The sequence below is a fragment of the Juglans regia genome, chromosome 10 (genome assembly GCF_001411555.2).
Source record: "Juglans regia cultivar Chandler chromosome 10, Walnut 2.0, whole genome shotgun sequence".
NCBI classification, from domain to species: domain Eukaryota; kingdom Viridiplantae; phylum Streptophyta; class Magnoliopsida; order Fagales; family Juglandaceae; genus Juglans; species Juglans regia.
Window position 1 is genome coordinate 5,175,077 of NC_049910.1, and position 17,494 is coordinate 5,192,570.

General features: G+C 37.5%; 3 protein-coding genes across 7 annotated transcripts; 1 reads left to right on the forward strand and 2 right to left on the reverse strand.

Moving 5' to 3' along the window:
* The first annotated feature begins 187 nt into the window (after window positions 1-187).
* Window positions 188-6,508, forward strand: LOC108991536 (chaperone protein ClpB3, chloroplastic-like). The gene is made up of 10 exons (XM_018965823.2): window positions 188-663; window positions 1,113-1,331; window positions 1,540-1,777; window positions 2,343-2,538; window positions 2,690-2,744; window positions 2,907-3,057; window positions 3,336-3,644; window positions 4,116-4,381; window positions 4,525-5,451; window positions 5,977-6,508. The coding sequence occupies exons 1-10, from the start codon at window positions 418-420 to the stop codon at window positions 6,301-6,303; spliced, it is 2,934 nt and encodes a 977-aa protein (XP_018821368.2). The 5' UTR covers window positions 188-417; the 3' UTR covers window positions 6,304-6,508.
* Window positions 6,509-7,372: 864 nt separating this feature from the next.
* LOC108991538 (EID1-like F-box protein 2) lies at window positions 7,373-10,782 on the reverse strand. Of its 2 annotated transcripts, none has more exons than XM_018965829.2 (4): window positions 10,610-10,782; window positions 10,440-10,493; window positions 8,728-9,503; window positions 7,373-7,689 (listed from the first exon to the last, which is right to left on the reverse strand). In XM_018965829.2, exon 3 carries the CDS (start codon window positions 9,491-9,493, stop codon window positions 8,747-8,749), a length of 747 nt encoding a protein of 248 aa, XP_018821374.1. In that variant the 5' UTR covers window positions 9,494-9,503; window positions 10,440-10,493; window positions 10,610-10,782; the 3' UTR covers window positions 7,373-7,689; window positions 8,728-8,746. The 2 variants fall into 2 exon arrangements, with proteins under 2 accessions (XP_018821374.1, XP_018821371.2); XM_018965826.2 differs by having other exon boundaries at window positions 10,672-10,754.
* Window positions 10,783-12,115: 1,333 nt separating this feature from the next.
* On the reverse strand, window positions 12,116-16,077 carry LOC108991545. Of its 4 annotated transcripts, none has more exons than XM_018965841.2 (4): window positions 15,776-16,077; window positions 15,623-15,659; window positions 14,352-14,421; window positions 12,116-14,224 (listed from the first exon to the last, which is right to left on the reverse strand). In XM_018965841.2, the coding sequence occupies exon 4, from the start codon at window positions 14,190-14,192 to the stop codon at window positions 12,441-12,443; it is 1,752 nt and encodes a 583-aa protein (XP_018821386.1). In that variant the 5' UTR covers window positions 14,193-14,224; window positions 14,352-14,421; window positions 15,623-15,659; window positions 15,776-16,077; the 3' UTR covers window positions 12,116-12,440. The 4 variants fall into 4 exon arrangements, with proteins under 4 accessions (XP_018821386.1, XP_018821384.1, XP_018821387.1 ...); XM_018965839.2 differs by having other exon boundaries at window positions 15,623-15,697; XM_018965842.2 differs by lacking the exon at window positions 15,623-15,659.
* Window positions 16,078-17,494: the final 1,417 nt, after the last annotated feature.

A 17,494-nucleotide genomic window follows, 5' to 3' on the forward strand; every position in this document is an offset into this window, starting at 1 on the left:
AAATTCATAATTTTAAGTGATTAAATTGATATATGTGGGTGATAATTAAGGAGAGAATTAAAGAGGTTTTTGTTTTTGTTTTTATTAACCGACGAGAGTTTTGATAAGTTTAAAAAATGGGTCCCATTTATCCTTTAGCTGTCATATCTTAGCTCTCCCCACGTGTTTTCCAAACTTTCGCTCACTCTACATCCCAAACAATTTGGCGAGGTTTCATGAACACTCTCTCCCACTCTGCTGATTTCTTCTTTGAAGAGCTCACACTTTTTTAACCTACGAGAACTCTCCGTCTCAAGCCTCGGCGATATTCTCCGCGTTAACTCCCCACCTTCCCTCTTAATTCCCTCTCAACTCCCTCGCCACCGATATTTTCTATCATTCCATTCCCGAAACACTCTCCGCCTCGCCGCCCCGGCCATGGCCTCCGCGGCGACTTCCTTCTCCGGGGTCAGTCTCAGTCTTTCGCAGTCGGTTCGGACCAAATGCTGCAATAAAAATGCCCTCTTCGCTCAGCCTCCGCGGCTCTCTCACGCGAAACCCAAATCTGTCAGGGCCTTGAAGTCGCTGCAACTGTACAGAAACGGTGCCTTTCCAAACGGGTTTCAGAGATTTTGTCGGACTTCTCGGCCGCTTGTTGTTCGCTGTGAAGCTTCAAATGGAAAGGTAGCTCTTTTTTATTCTCCTTTAACGTACAAAAAAATTTATTTTTTTAAGTTTTTTTATTTTTTTGTTCTTGTTTGTGGCAATTGCATCAAGATAATAATTGTTTTATTTTATTGATTTGGTCACTTTCTTTCCGTTGATTTATTTTCATATTATCGGTGCGCATGAGAAAACAAAACATTAATGTTAGTTATATAATTGGATGATTTGGGTCTCATCCTTTTAATAGTTTTGTGTTTAATACGAACTACTTTTGGTATGCGTACAAGCAATTTGGAATGTATTTTTTCTAGCATTTACTATTGAGTTTGATATGAAATTTTTGCCTATTTTGAATGTTTCTCATTTGATTTGTCCCCCCTCCCAAAAACAAAAAAAAAAATCCTCTTGTTCTTTTAAGGGGTATTTGCGGACGTTTTGATGAATTCTTGGCTTTACTATAATGATAGATAGCCCAACAAGATTTTACGGACATGGCATGGCAAGCAATTGTCTCATCCCCAGAAGTGGCAAAAGAGAACAAGCATCAGATAGTGGAGACAGAGCATTTGATGAAATCCTTGTTGGAGCAGAAGAATGGGCTTGCTCGCCGGATTTTCTCTAAGGCTGGAGTTGACAATACCCGCCTTCTCGAGGCCACTGATAAGTTCATCCAACGTCAACCAAAGGTAATATCTGAAATATCGTAGTTTTGCCTCCCTTAACACGCATATTGGCACTGCTGTAATAGCGATCCTTGATATTTTGTCTTACATACTTTTTGTTAAAGAATTGGAGGAGTAATTGAGACTTTCTGTCAGTTAATCAGTAATTGTATTCGTCATCTTTATGCTGAGAAGCAAGCAACTTGACCTCTATGCTGTCCAATTACAATAGGTTCTTGGAGAATCAGTTGGTTCAATGTTAGGACGTGATTTGGAAGCCTTGGTTCAACGAGCCAGGGAATACAAGAAAGAGTATGGGGATTCATTTGTGTCCGTTGAGCATCTGGTTCTTGGTTTTCTACGAGATCAACGATTTGGGAAGCAGTTATATAGAGATTTTCAAATAACACTGCAAACTTTGAAGTCTGCAATAGAAGCTATAAGGGGACGCCAATCAGTTATCGACCAAGGTTATATGGTTGCGCTATATTCCGTCCTATTTTTCCCTTCTTTGAAATTAACTTATTGCAATCTATGTGAGCGTACACAGCCTCACATGTTTTAATGAGTTATTGAAAGCGCAGATAGATAAATAATAAAAAAGCCTTTTTGCAAACCAAGCTTAGCTGCATCGATTATTGTGCATGATGCAATCTACCTGACTTCTATAATATATCCAGATTCTTTTATGTTCATGTAAAGATCATTATGTTAGTCCAACATTTTGGTGGATTTTTTGTAAAAATTCAATGACCGTTCAAGTGTTTGCTTGAAAAGAAAAAACATGTTTTCATGCATTTATGCCTGTTGTCATGTTATCTTCTGTTTCCAGGAATTTCTTTAATTCTTTCTTGGGGCAAGAATGTCGTTATTTTGTGATTTATGCCTGTAGGGATCATAGCTTTTAAGTATTGAAGCTTCAGGGTTTTTTGGCGCTTTTACAGCCTTTTTATTTTGCATGTCCAACCTAGTTAGGGATAGGAGAAAAGGTAGTATTTTGGCGCTGAAGTGAGTGAGACGTTGTATTTGTTACAGATCCAGAGGGGAAGTATGAAGCACTGGAAAAATATGGGAAAGATTTGACAGCCATGGCAAAAGAAGGAAAGCTTGACCCAGTAATAGGAAGAGATGATGAAATACGCAGGTGCATCCAGATTCTTTCCAGGAGAACAAAGAACAATCCCGTTCTAATTGGTGAGCCTGGTGTAGGGAAAACTGCAATTTCTGAAGGGTAAGCACTTGGTCAGAGCTAGGGTCCTGTCTTTATTCAGGAGTCCTAGATAGAGTTGTTTTCATCTTGTCTGAAGGCTTGCTGGTGGGCACTAATCTTGCTTCTTCCTTTCTATTTTTGCATGTTAATCTAACTGTAACTTCTTCAACAGGCTTGCTCAAAGAATTGTGCAAGGAGACGTACCTCAAGCTCTGATGAATCGTAAGGTACTTGCTATATCTTGAAGTTCAGCACCAACCCCCTCCCCCTTTCTCTCTCTCCAAACAACAAAACGGGGGGATGGTTGGCACAAATATGCTAATCTATGCATCTATGACTGCTAGATGTAAATTTTGGATATTGATCATGCTTACCCTGTATTTTTACAGCTAATATCCCTTGACATGGGTGCACTAATTGCTGGGGCAAAGTATCGAGGAGAATTTGAGGATAGACTGAAGGCTGTGCTCAAGGAAGTTACAGACTCAGATGGCCAAATTATCCTCTTCATTGATGAGATCCATACAGTTGTTGGGGCAGGTAATTATGCTTGTCAGATTTTCTTTAGTTACCGGATAAAGTGGCTTTCACAATCTTTGTTAATGTATTTTGGGTTGTCTTTTTCTTTCTACTGGTCACCAACAAATTTCAATTATGAATTAACACCTTGAAGTTCATTTAAATAGAAGTTATTTCTACATGTAAGCATTGTTCACATTGGTTTTGATTGCAGGTAGTGAAGTTCCAATATGTAAAGATGAAATACCTCTAAGAATGACAATGCTGATGGTGACTCTAAGCTCTGCTTTCTTTTTCAGGTGCTACAAATGGTGCAATGGATGCAGGCAATCTATTGAAGCCTATGCTTGGCCGGGGAGAGTTGCGGTGTATCGGTGCCACAACTCTGGATGAGTATCGCAAGTATATTGAGAAAGATCCAGCATTGGAGCGTCGTTTTCAGCAAGTTTATGTTGATCAACCTTCGGTTGAAGATACCATTTCTATACTGCGAGGACTGCGTGAAAGGTATGAGTTGCATCATGGAGTCCGCATTTCTGACAGTGCACTTGTGGCAGCTGCAATTCTTTCAGACCGTTACATCAGCGGCCGGGTTTTACCTGACAAAGGTAATCTCACATCGCACAGCAGATATGACATTTGAAAGGTTCTTTTTTGTAGTAAAAAATTAATATGATCATGTTGACTTGTTATGATGCATTTACCAATCAGAACACTTTATCAGTGACTGAAGACCCAAATTATGCTTATCTTGTTCAAGTTGCATAAAGATGAGATTAGGCTAAAGAAGCATGCTGCGATTGCCTTTTATAATAATAGATTATGCTGTCTTATTTGAAAGATCCCGCACATGTTTTTTTTTTTCGGGGAGGGGGGTTCCAGCAGGTCCAGTGAACGAGCTGCAATGACAAGAAGAAACAGTTGTGCACTTTTTCGGCCCTGTCAGATGATTTGAACTTCCATTCTAAACTCTTTTTTGAAGAAGCTTTTTTATTCAATTTACTTTCTTGAACTTTGTGCTGGGTTGGAAGGTTCTGAAAGTATTGTATGTTGAGAGCTAATATACTTCCAAATTGCAGCTATTGACCTAGTTGATGAAGCAGCTGCCAAACTGAAAATGGAAATCACATCAAAACCAACTGTTCTTGATGAGATCAACCGTTCGGTGTTGAAGCTGGAAATGGAGAGGCTCTCTCTTATGAATGATACTGATAAAGCTTCTAGAGATAGGCTGAACCGGCTTGAGGCTGAGTTGTCTCTCCTCAAGGAGAAACAAGCCCAGCTCACTGAACAGTGGGAGCATGAAAAGTCTGTCATGACTCGAATTCAGTCAATCAAAGAGGAGGTATTTGTGGATGTACCTCTTCAAAAAGTCTCTAATTATATATTAGGTTCCCTATGAGAATCTGTGTCGAGTTAAATATGGAAAAAAAAAATATTGACAAATGAGAATTCTGGTTTTACTGATTTTTCTGTTCATGTATACAGATTGACAGAGTAAATCTTGAGATCCAGCAGGCTGAACGGGAGTATGATCTTAATCGTGCTGCTGAACTGAAGTATGGCAGCCTTAATTCTTTGCAACGACAACTTGGAACTGCAGAAAAAGAATTGGTTGAATATATGAATACAGGGAAGTCCATGCTTAGGGAGGAGGTTACAGAAAATGACATTGCTGAAATTGTTAGTAAATGGACGGGTATCCCTGTTTCCAAGCTTCAGCAATCAGACAGGGAGAAGCTCTTACATTTGGAGGAAGAGCTACATAAACGTGTTGTGGGTCAAGATCCTGCAGTGAAAGCTGTAGCGGAGGCTATTCAGCGATCTCGAGCTGGTCTCTCAGATCCTCACCGTCCAATTGCTAGTTTTATGTTCATGGGTCCCACTGGCGTTGGGAAGACGGAACTAGCCAAGGCACTGGCCTCTTATTTATTCAACACAGAAGAAGCTCTTGTTCGAATCGATATGAGTGAATACATGGAAAAGCATGCTGTTTCAAGATTGATTGGGGCCCCACCTGGTTATGTGGGATATGAGGAAGGTGGACAGCTGACAGAGACAGTTCGCAGGAGGCCGTATGCAGTCATTTTGTTTGATGAGATAGAAAAGGCGCATTCTGACGTGTTTAATGTATTTCTTCAGATTTTAGATGATGGGAGAGTAACTGATTCCCAGGGTCGCACTGTGAGTTTTACCAACACAATTATAATTATGACATCAAATGTGGGTTCCCAGTACATACTCAACATGGACGATGACACCTTGCCAAAGGAATTAGCATATGAAACTATTAAGCAGCGGGTACTTGATGCTGCAAGATCAATCTTTCGGCCCGAGTTCATGAACAGGGTTGATGAATATACAGTATTCCAGCCTCTCGATCGGGATCAGATAAACAGAATTGTCAGGTTACAGGTAACTTCTCCACAACGATGCTTCATTGACTTGATGAATTCTTTGAAGTAGAATATATTATTTGTGAATGGATTCTTTTTTTCAGCAACTTCAATCTTGTGATCAAAGCAATAGAACTCTCTACCTCAGGCAGCATCCTATCTTATGGGTGGTGCCATGGTGGAGGCGTCATTTGGCCCAAAGGCCATCAATGGAGTATAAGAATATACCTTCTTGTCCCCGGTTGTGTAAAAAATCTAAGGGTTGTTTGGGCCACCCTGAGATCTGACCGACCCTACCAAGATTTTGGGTTTGATAATGGCAACCCATCTAGTAGCTGACGGTTTAGGGTGAGGCTAATAAGCAGATCCATACAGCAAATGGGGGTGCACACATGTATATGCCGTGCCTAAATTTGATCATGTGACGTTATTTATTGGACTTGCACAACATATATGTAGGCATGCCAAACCTAGGTATTGATACACTTCACTGGTAATTTTGGGCAACTTTGAAATCTCACCTCATGTATGTATGTTTTCACAGTTGGAGCGAGTGCAAGCGAGGCTTGCAGACAGGAAGATGACAATCCAGGTGACTGAGGCAGCTGTTCAGCTTCTTGGAAGTCTTGGGTATGACCCAAACTATGGTGCTAGGCCAGTCAAACGAGTGATTCAGCAGAGTGTTGAAAATGAACTGGCAAAGGGAATCTTGAGGGGAGAGTTTAAGGATGAAGACAGAGTGTTAATAGATACAGAAGTTACTGCATTTTCCAATGGCCAGCTTCCCCAACAAAAACTAGTCTTCAAGAAGCTTGAAACTGGTTCAGAAACTCCAGATACAGACAAAGAAGCTAGTCTTCAGGAAGCCTGAAACTGGTCCAGAAAGATTTCATCGACTCTCTTGTACTTAGCTTCACCGTACATTATGTTCTAAATAAATTTTCTTACTGTATATACTTGTTTTATTTAAGAAAATAGAAGCTTTAGTATACGAGTTATTCGATAGGCAGTAGTACAAGAGCAACAATTCAAATAAAGGCTGTCAAGTTTTGTAACGAACCCATTATTCTCTCTAACCGGTTTTCTTAAAGAATATGCAGACATGCCACTTGGTTTGTGCCAACCAAAATCATTTGCTATAATAGCAAGTTACTTGGGAGTGCAATGCTGCAGTTGCTTCGAATTTGCCTCATTTCTTGTTTGTACAAGCGAAACGATACATCGATGATGTCGAAAATACAAGATGATATAACAGTGCAGTAAAAGCGGAAAAGATATCGAGTGCAGTGGCAGTCGAGTGTCATGTAGACATCATCGGATAGTTCAAATAACAGCCTTAGCGAGTTAGTATTTCAAGGGTTTTAGTCTCCTGTTCTTCGATGAACTTTCGGCTTCATTACCACTCAGAGAGAGAGAGAGAGAGAGAGCAGTATGGGAGATGCTGGGGATGCACCTGATAGGGTTCAGAACAAATTACGTACCGAGATGAATGGGTTATCATCCACAAAGTGACAAGAGTTTGCAAAAGGCTTGCAGCAATATGCCAAAGGTTTCGGGTCTGATTTTACTTTCCACGGGAAGAACAGTAGTCGGAATCTTCATCCTGCCGAGATGACGATGACAACATGCTTTATAGCAAGAGCTTAATGATGTTCTATTCAGCTTTTATTTTTGTTTTTCAAGGAATGCTGCTATCATCCTTGGACGATGTAGTTTAAGACCTCATTTGATTAGGCAGTTCATGAGATGAGATGTTTTGTTGAAAGTTGAATAAAATGTTATTATAATATAATATTTGTTTTAGAATTTGAAAATGTTGAATTGTTTATTATATTTTATATGAAAATTTGAGAAAGTTGTAATAATTATATGAGATGAGATAGTTTGATTATATAAGTAATTTTTTATGTTCACTTATATATAAAACTACTTAAAATACATGAGCGAGCGTGAATGGAGTATTGCATAAGCCAATCTGCCATCCAAATACATATATGCATCATACATAAATGATAAATGTACAGAGTGTATATGGTTCACATTAACATATTATGAAAAGGATGATTAAAAAAGAAATGATTCGCAGCTGCTTTTTGCCTTTTCCCAGGAAATGTTCTGCCACGGCAAGACCGAGAAGCAGCAGGCTCTCAAGATTGCATGAAATTGTGGCGGTTGATTCCAGCTTCCAGCTGTTAAGTTCAATACCAGCTTATCACATGTTTGACCTACCCAGATTTATGTTCCAATGGTTACAAACCTGTCCAAGGATGTGCCTTGTTAGATGGATTCATACCAGCGAAGGAAGCTCATAAACTGCCTCAAATATCCTCATGATAGCATATAAATGATGGATACAGGCAAAGTAATATTAAGTCTCAAGTCTTAAGTCTTAATCACAACTAATTGGGGTTGGCCACATTGTTCCTTTTAAGTCCTACTAATTTAAGTAAATTAAAAAACAATTTTCTGGACAAACTTTGACATGTTGATTATTTGCTTCCAATATGAAGTTAGTTTTGCCAGAGTAACATAGACATAGCTGCATTATCCAAAATTGACAACATAGGAGGGAGGGGTAAGACATACAGAATCATTAGATTGGGCTAACTTCAGTATCATTTTGAGAATTCAAAGATGCTTTTGCCCAGCACCCACATTTCAAGTTAATAGTGTCTTCATGAGCTTTTGTTCTCTCACAATGACCTACTTATATAGTTAAGATCCACACATACGCTTATCTAAGTACCCAAAAATCCATACCACTGCCTAACCTCCACAAAGAACACCCATCTGCGGGAGATTTTACCATGCAACAGGTCCCACATAGTAGACTTTCCTCCAGTTGTTTATGAACTCATCCAATTTACCAAGCCCAATTCTATCTTCTTATTTTTTATGTTTAAAATTTCTCTTTTTTTTTTATCAGTAAAGCCAAGAATTTTATTGATGATATAAATAGGTATAGCCCAAGTACATGGGATTAGAAATTCTATTTTCTTATTTTTTTACAAGTAAAAAATCTTTGTTGTTGTAAGCGCAAAGGTGCAACTCAAGTACACAGGGAGCATACAAGAGGTACACCTATTTACTTCATTCTTTTTATGTTGGATTCTTAACTTCCGGTTTGGAAAGTCTGGTACAGTTTTAAAAAAAGACAATATTTTGTTGTTAGAATGTTTAAACATTGATATTACAGCAGTAAAATAAGCTAGTAATGTGGATGTGCTGATAAAAAGTATTAGCTACCCAAAGTTTTACTTAACAAAAATTTGAAATATTTAGTTGAAAAGAATACCTGAGCTTCATTCCAATTATCACTCCAACTCAGATGCCTCTTCTGAATCAGACAAAGGTAAAAGGGTGCAGATTCCAAGCACATGTCCATTGAGACACACATAATACTCAATGCAATCCTCATAAGCACCCAACCTGCAGCTGGCACTTTGTGGTATCATCTTAGCTTGCAGCATGCTCCATAACTTTGCCTTACAATATGGGCAAACCTCTGTTGGATGAAGCTGGGCCCCTCTTTTAATTAGCATCTTCCGCACCTTTGACATTGAGAATGACTTGAAAACTCCGCGGAAAAATCCCACATCCCCATCTTCCCCTTGATCAAGATGTTCACAAGGGTCAGACACGTACAAAACATCTGATCTGCATTGTGGCAAAAGAAAACTCTTCCCTGATGTCCTAGAGAACCGAGTCCTATGTACAAAGTGGCCTGGGATTTGGATGTTATTGAACAGGCCACCCTTTTTACATCCTGAGCAGTAAATCAGTAGCTTCCCAAGTGCTCTCCAGTTCCCATCTACATTGTGACTCCCACTTGATTGCAGATCAATCATCATCTTTGGTGCTCTAGTTCGGCAAAACTCCTTCCATAGTACTCTCTTCGCCAGGTCATCAAACCACTTGCATACACAGGACAGAGTAGCAATTAACTTAGGGTTCCAGTTCAATTGTTGAAATACTAGAAATATGACATCTTCGCTTAGATGCCCTTTTGTGCATTGACAGCTTGTTGAGTGTATGCAACGATACTGCTTTGTTATAATCATTGGCAGCCACCTAGAACAATATCATAAGTCTTTGTCAAATATTGTAGGATACGAAAATCTCTTGCTTACAGTTCACACGATGACATCTAATGACCAGGTTTTTCAACCAGTTAACTCAAGCAATGCACAAGGAGACATAAAATTGATGTATAGAGATAGCCTGATCTACTTTTCAAGTAAAAAATAAAAGAAAGTGAAATATTGCCCCATGTCCTAGTTAACTTTTTTCCATACGGCCTTGGTTCCATTCCCTTGGAACTTCTCCAATTACCGATGAAAGAATCACCATGATGATAAATTTGGATAAAAAACAGAGAGTCTAAAATCCAAAAACAAAGCTATATGAGCGGTCAGAGGGATTTTGAGCCATATAGCGCAATGGCATTCACTTAACACGCTCGAACATTACTTCTTTCAATTACTGTAAGCAGTGATGCAATCCAATAAAATTTAATAATCTAACATCTCAGTCAAGAGCACAAAGCTGGCTTATCAGAAGATGAGAGAGAATGATAGGGGTAGCTTTGCATTTTGACCTAAATTCAGTTTTAATGTGGTAAAAGTTAAAACATAAAGCCACTAGTAACTTGATAAACAAAAACCGAACTCCTCCAAGCCAACACCACTTCTTAATTTCCAACAATCAAATCACTTTAGTCGCGAAAAAGTAAACTCGATTACAGCATCTTTTCTCAATGCATGTCAGTCGCTTCTAAAACTCTAGATCCACCAGCCCTCCACAACAAAATTCAAAGCATTTTTCACAGATCAACCACAGCCTTCGGTAAAAAATTAAATCCAAACAATAGTTCTGAACCTCGCTCCACAAACCCAGCGAGGAAAATGAAGACCTTAACAAAACTCTTGCCCCCATCAAAACGCAGGCAAAGGATCCGGGAGTGAATTAGATCGTAATCAACCCAAAATCAAGGACCCAAATTCTCACCTCAGCTTACTAGTCCCCCAGTCCGCACATTCCAAAGCCCTAGAAAACCGAACTCTGCGAAAATGAAAATCAACACAGAGTTAGGGTTTGGAAAGTGATCAAAAGCAAAAGAAAGACCAGAAAAGAGGAGAAAATCGGAGAAGAATGTCTTAAGAAAACAAATTACATACAAGGAAGAACAACCACAAATTCCCTCTTTAGGATGGGGCAATTTCTGCAAGAAAAAATGTACCGTCGCAGGGAGGCACCGGAAGCAAACGCAAGAATGTGACGGACTGTGAGGTAAGAAAGAACCAAGAGGAATTCCTCCACCATTCCATATCGAAGAAGAAAATGTAAAGTACTTCCCAAGAGTTCAAAACGACATGTCCCTTTTTCTCTTAGATCAACGTCAAACAAGATTACGCCACGTTTCTACACATATCCTGGACTGCCCGGGTGGCAACGTGTAGCGGGACCACTTTGTCCAATCTGTCGTTCCCGGTATTGGAGGGTTATTTGCGGAGAATACAACAAGTGTCACTAAATATCGCCCATTGTTTTAACAGTTGGAGTTTCAAATTGCTTTTGTCGGCGCCCGGAGTGAGAGAGAGACGCATGCAACTTGCAAGCGTTCAATGTAAAATTAGAGAGAAATCTTGTTCCACGTTGGAGAGATATTTTTGCCTCTTCAAAGTAGTAGGTGGCATCTCTTGATTGGCTATATATTCTCATTTCGTCCACATATTTTAATTTATTATATTTTTCTTTTTCTATTATCATATCTTTTTAATTTCCAAATTAAGCAAAAATATTAAAGATATTTTTTCTGTGTATAGAGCACATTTTCCACACCATTCAAATAATAAGATTTGATATATAATATTTAAATTTTAAATTTTATGTTTAAAATTAAACGTAAATTGTGTGTAGTATAAAAGCTTTAATAATAGAAAAAGATATTTGTAACTTTGAATTGTATAGCTGCTGCATAATTATTTTTAAAAAATAAATAAATAAAACATGAGATTCACATAAAAAAATTAATTTTTTAATAATAAACTTCATTCTTTTTCAAAGCAATTACGCGACAGTTATATATTTCACGGTCGTATATAGAATTATTCTTAATAATATAGTTTTTGACGTTACGAGACATTTACAATTTTTTATAACTATTTATAACCCGTTCTACAATCATACTACTTCATTAAAAATTAATTATACTTTCAAGAAAGTATTATTCATTTTATGGGGAGTTATAAAAAAGTTTATAAGTTAATATTTTTCAAAAAATAAAAATCATTCATCAAAGGCATATCGATAGCCTTAAAAAGGCATTTCTAGATTAATAGACCATAAATTATGGTCTTTACAGCTTGAAACCTACCGCTTTAGAGAAGTCAGTCTGATATTATAGAAACAGACTCATCAATTGTTTCGATGCAAAAGAGGATATTGCCATGTTTCTGGAATTGACATCGATTTGTGTACAATTTGAACAGAGAATTGCAGGCAACCCAGGTCCATGGAAGTTGACCAACCATAGACAACAGAAGCAATCTTGTACAAATGAAGAAGCATCTAACAAAAAAAAACAAATACAGTTAATTCTTAATAAAGAGATAAATGAAAAAAGAAGGAAGAAGACACAGCTAACATGATTCAGTTGCACAGTTCTTCCCCCCACGCGAAGTGTATAAAGACAAGAGTAAGCTGCTTTTATTCACAATGTACAAATCAATCACATTTGGCATGAAATTCAAAAAGAAAAGAAAGCCAAAACGCAGCAGGACCTTCAGAAAATGTAGGTCATATATCTCAAAAAACAGTACACCACACGACTCAGTACAATGCAAGACTCTCCATTCAACTCTACAACCCAGGCCATCTAATGTCAACAGCAGCAATCTACTATTAAGCTGGCTGCAGCTCCATAATCTTGTTAACAGACATTTATTTTCGTATAATTCTTTTAAAACCAAGGGATTGCCGATGAAAAAAAGGTTCTCTTTTTGCAACTCAAGTGACAGTATTTGCAGAAGGTTTTTTCTCTTGGAGTGAGATCACAGTTTCAAAAGCACCCACCAAGGCCTTAACCTTGCTCTTCCGGGTTTCAGCAAGTTTACTTGCTGTTTCTTCAATGACGTTATTAAACAAACCTTGCGCATCTCTCTTCCCCCGCACATCCTGATGTCTCAAAACAACTTTTTTGGGGTCAAGTTCGGTGCCGTATGTGTCACTGTCAACTTCTGGCCTCTTAAAGCTTCTCCTTCGGACAACGGCCTTGACATTTTGGCTCTCCCCTAACACTTTTCCCCGCTTGAATTTGAGCCTCCTTGGGCTGTTAGTGAAAGACTGACTATCAACCACCTTCCCTCTTCTGAACTTTAACTTCAATGCTTGGCCATTTTTATCTTCAGAACAAACCAACCCAGCCTTTCTGGGCCTCCTGTTGTATCCCTCTTCCACGGTATCTGCTTCTTCTATGTGCTCAGTTTCATTGCTTTCTGAGGGTAACTCGTCTTCTGCTTCACTCATTGTATACTCAGATTCCTCTTCACAATCTTCTTCATGGGATGAAGAAGACTGAGAATTTGGGAGGGATGAAAACTTTGGAGGCGATGATGCACCAGGCAACAATTCAATAGCATGACTTTCATTTTGATCAGATTCCAGAGGTTTATTCTCAGTTTCCATCTTGATGACATACAGGGTTTTCTCCTGAACCTCATCATGTTGCTTAGGTTCAGCTTTTCTGATCTTGTTATTTGTATAAGGAGACACAATTTTCAAGTCCACGTGCTTTCTTTCATTTACAGTTGCAACTTTGTTGACAGAAGACTTTGAAGACAATGAGGCTGGTGGAGGAGCCAGAACCTTCTTTGCAGCTACTCTAAAGGTCCCAGTCATCTTGCCAATCTTGACATCACTGTTTCTTAGGCCACTTTTACCTCCTGTGGAATTTGGAAAAGACCTTGGCTTCACTGTCAAAGATTGTGGCTTCAAAGAAGTAGCATGCTTCATGGACAAGTTTAAATCTTTAGCCTTTGCTGAACCTTTTCTTGGAAAAACTATCGCCTTTTCAGTAGATGACACTTCCTGCTTCATAATTTTGGGGTTATGAGAGATATAGGTTTTTGAAGAGGGTGAAGATTTAAACTTCACCCCTGATTTCTTTTTCCTCTCAACCAGAAGTTTACTTTCAAATTGATTTTTACTGTCAGGTGATTGTTTTGACACTTCACGCTTAATGGTCTGAGGGGTACCAGATGAATAGGATTCGGACTCATGTGAAGGTGTTTTTGAATAAGACGAAGACTTAAACTCGACCCCTGATTTCTTTTTCCTCTCAACCAGAACATCCCTTTCTGCTGGATTTTGACTGTCAAGTGATTGTTTTGACACTTCATGCTTAATGGTCCGAGGGGTATCAGATGTATAGGATTGAGATTCATGTGAAGGTTTGAGCTTGGTCACTACTGTCTCCTTTCTCCTTGGCAGAGCTACAGTCACCGCTGGATTTCTGCTATCATATGATGTTTTTACAACTCTTTTCAGCATGGAACAGCTTTCCTTTTCTTCAAATGCATGTTTTCTTCCATACTTACAAAAATCATGGCAGGAACCAGTTGACGCCCTGAGATAATGAGGAAGAATGCTTTCTCCGGTGTTTGAAGAACTTGCTTTTCCTGTAGAATTTCTTCTCAAATTGTTGCCATTAGGTTTAGTTCTTTCTGGAGTCACTGGTGAATTGACACTCCCATCAGCCATCAGATTGATACAGAACAAAACTCACAAGAGCCCTGCAAACCAACCAAAAGTGTTTGCTAAAATGATGCAAAGAAATAATCCGAGTCCATATCGCTAAACTAAATGAACTAATTTCAGAACAAGAGAATAAATGTAGCAGTACAATAGAAATAATCGTACCAATCTCTAGTTCAAAAGTTTCAAATTACACACAACTTCAAGCTGGAAAGGTTTTCAAGAGATCTTCAACCTGAAAACAAGGTGACAAAATGAAAAATGGCATACAGCCTTTGGGATCAAATGAAACTGAAGCCTAAAATGAGTTGGTCAGATAAATTCAAACAAAAAATGTCCCAAATTTTGAGGTAGGTTAGGAACCAATTGAAATAATGATAAATTATTATGAACTTCAAAAATAGAAGGCAAAAAAGCTATGATTTTTAACACTTTTATATGTTATGGCTTAATAAAATTTCCAGAATACCAATATTACCTGATTTGTTGTATCTTGCTTCTCATTTATAGATCATATTAGGGACCATCAATGGTAAAATGAATGTATCAAAGGGATTTTACGAGGTTTTCTCTTTTATTCCATTTTTAGAGCAAAATATTCATTCAATTGTATTATGATCAAGTATTTGAATGCACTTAGAAGAAATATGAGCATGTGGAAGGCATTAATAAATAGAACAGACACAAAAAGAGACAGATAGTATTCCCTAACAACTTAAAGCAAAAATAAGAAAACCTCAACTGTCCATAAGTCCCCTGTAACAGCCAAAATTGTGCAGCCATTAATAACAATACAACCCTCTCCTCATACTGATAGATCCATCGTAATTGTGCCTAGCGACACATATAATTCCAAAATCTACATTCATTTAATGTAACAGATCATGATACTCCAAATAATCCAATCCAAATGTAAGAGAAAAGGACATCAAGAGACCCATTTCTAATAAGAAATATCAGGAAGGATACAAAAGTAAAAACACAGCAAAACAACTTGGTAAAATTATGTTTGGGGAACAATACTAATGCTACAGGGTTGCACGCATGGAAGAAACAATCAGTGTCAGCCGGAGAAAAAGAAAAAACTCCGAAACCTCTAATTTAACAACATTTATCAATGAGAATTGTCATAAACGAACTATATAACAACCAGACAACACAAATCCATTACCAAAATTCATGAATCTTTGAACCCATCAACAGAAATCAGAAACTAAGGACAAGACACATCAGAATATCATTAAAAGGGAAAAAAAAAAAAGGTCTCATAGCAAGCGTCTTACAAGCAAATACCACACAAAACAACCATCTTACAAGCAAAATCCAATGTCCCAAAAACCCAGAGGCAAAGACAGATTATCAAGACTTCACCCATAACACCAAAGCAACAGAGCAGAAACCAGACTTAGACAAACTTTATTTACACACAAACTCACCGCCAAAACCTGAATATTCAGCAGACGCCTGTGTAAACTGTAAAGAAGGAAAAGAACCAGAACCGCAAAACCAATCTGAAATTTAAGAGAGAAAATATACTTTATAGGATGGGAAGCTCAGCAATGATCCTGAAAAAGCGTAGAGATGCATACCTCCTTTCTGGGCTTTCTCAGCAAAAGTCTGGTTAACCAGAAACCGAAGAAAAAGCAAAACCGAAATATATGAATGAAACGAATGCGGCGTGCTCGAGTATACGAGCCTCTTTTTTTGGGAAAATTTGTTTATACAATAAAAGAAATATAAATATCTAAAGGTGGGATTTGCTTAGATCGTGCAAGCGAATGTTTCGTTCCATTTTCTATTTGTTTTGGTTAGGTGGGCTTTCCTCTGCTCTGAGTGTTTGTTGCAGTATCCAACAGGGAGAAGGAAACTGTGGAAAATAGAATAGAATGCGGGGGGTCCCGCAGGAAACCAAAGAACGGGCGAAGAATCTAAAAACATGGCATATCTCAGTAGGAAAAAGCTTAGCCGGTTTGGATGTGTAAGTTGAGTTTTTTTATAAATAGAAATAAGTTGAGATAATGAAATGAGTTTTATAGATTTATTTAAAATGAGTTTATATATATTTAAATATTAAGATGAGTTTAGATGTATTTATAAAAAATTAAAAAAGATTGTGAGTCATGTATATAAATAGGTATTGAGTTGAGGATCTCACGTGTAAAAAGATTTTGAATTAAGATAAGTTTAGTGACTTGAAAGTAGGTATTTGAAATTTTGAATATTAGATTCAGTTTAAAATTAGATTAAACTGAGTTGATATCACTTCATCCCAAATTCCAAACGATGTCGGAGATATTTTTTTATGTTTTTATTTAGTGATTAAAAAATTGATTTTTTAATTATTTTGTAAATTTTTTTAAAATGTTTAATAATACAAAAAAAAGGTATGAAAAAAATCAAAAATAAAATAAGGATCAAATGGTCTTATCGGGAGACTCTCTCGGGGTACACCCTCGGTGGGTGTAAGACGGTCCATTTTAGTAACAACTAGATTGAGATTGAATAAAGTTATACATTAATTTTGTTTATTATTGTTCTCTATTACCAGATTTTCTAAAATAATCCTCCAAATAATTTTTATGAGGAATTTTAATCATAAGTTACTATTTACTTCTATATTTCACACTTATAATTTTATTTTTTTTTATACAGGATGTGGGAGTTTTTTTTATAAGATATGAATAATAATAGCTTATGAGAATAAATTTTCTTTTATATATCGATATTGACACTTAATTGCGAGTAATTTTGAAGTTCAAATATCAATGTAGCGAAAGTAAAAAAAAAATTCAATTTATATTTGTAAAAATTTAAGTACTGATTTTATAATTAGACAATTTTTTCTTGTTGTAACCAATACTTTTTTTTTAAACATAAATTTTTACCATTTCTAGTTGTATTTGAACTTGTTTTTTGTTTGTCATAGTTCTCTTTGTTGGGGTGTATGTGGAAACTGATTTGGAGATGAAAATCGAGAAACAAATTATTTGCTCGACATGTGCTCGACATACGCTTGACGTGCGCTCGAGCGAAACTCAACCCGTGAGTTCGTTCTAGTCCCACGCGACAGTAAGTTTGAGTGAGACACAAACCCTAGTATTCGGTCGACCCCCGCTAGACACCCCGCTCAAGCCAATGTTATTCACTCGATGCGCGCTCGACACACTGCTTGAGTGAAGATTATAATCTCCTCTGTTAATAAGATTTTTGCAGCTCTATGAATATAAGCAATTTGCCGAACCACGTATATTGTGTGTCGTGTGCTTGATTGTGATTGCTTTTACTTTATTTGTCATCATTGGTGTATA

What these genes read in the sequence shown, in the direction of transcription:
- LOC108991538 (XM_018965826.2), bottom strand. Translation starts at nt 10,754, where the DNA reads ATGGTGGAGGAATTCCTCTTGGTTCTTTCTTACCTCACAGTCCGTCAC. An exon ending in TCCGGTGCCTCCCTGCGACG is followed by an intron (nt 10,494 to 10,671) that starts GTACATTTTTTC and finishes TCATTTTCGCAG; the next exon opens with AGTTCGGTTTTCTAGGGCTT. An exon ending in TGGGGGACTAGTAAGCTGAG is followed by an intron (nt 9,504 to 10,439) that starts GTGAGAATTTGG and finishes ATATTGTTCTAG; the next exon opens with GTGGCTGCCAATGATTATAA.
- LOC108991536 (XM_018965823.2), top strand. Translation starts at nt 418, where the DNA reads ATGGCCTCCGCGGCGACTTCCTTCTCCGGGGTCAGTCTCAGTCTTTCG. An exon ending in TCATCCAACGTCAACCAAAG is followed by an intron (nt 1,332 to 1,539) that starts GTAATATCTGAA and finishes CAATTACAATAG; the next exon opens with GTTCTTGGAGAATCAGTTGG. An exon ending in ACAGAATTGTCAGGTTACAG is followed by an intron (nt 5,452 to 5,976) that starts GTAACTTCTCCA and finishes ATGTTTTCACAG; the next exon opens with TTGGAGCGAGTGCAAGCGAG.
- LOC108991545 (XM_018965842.2), bottom strand. Translation starts at nt 14,192, where the DNA reads ATGGCTGATGGGAGTGTCAATTCACCAGTGACTCCAGAAAGAACTAAA.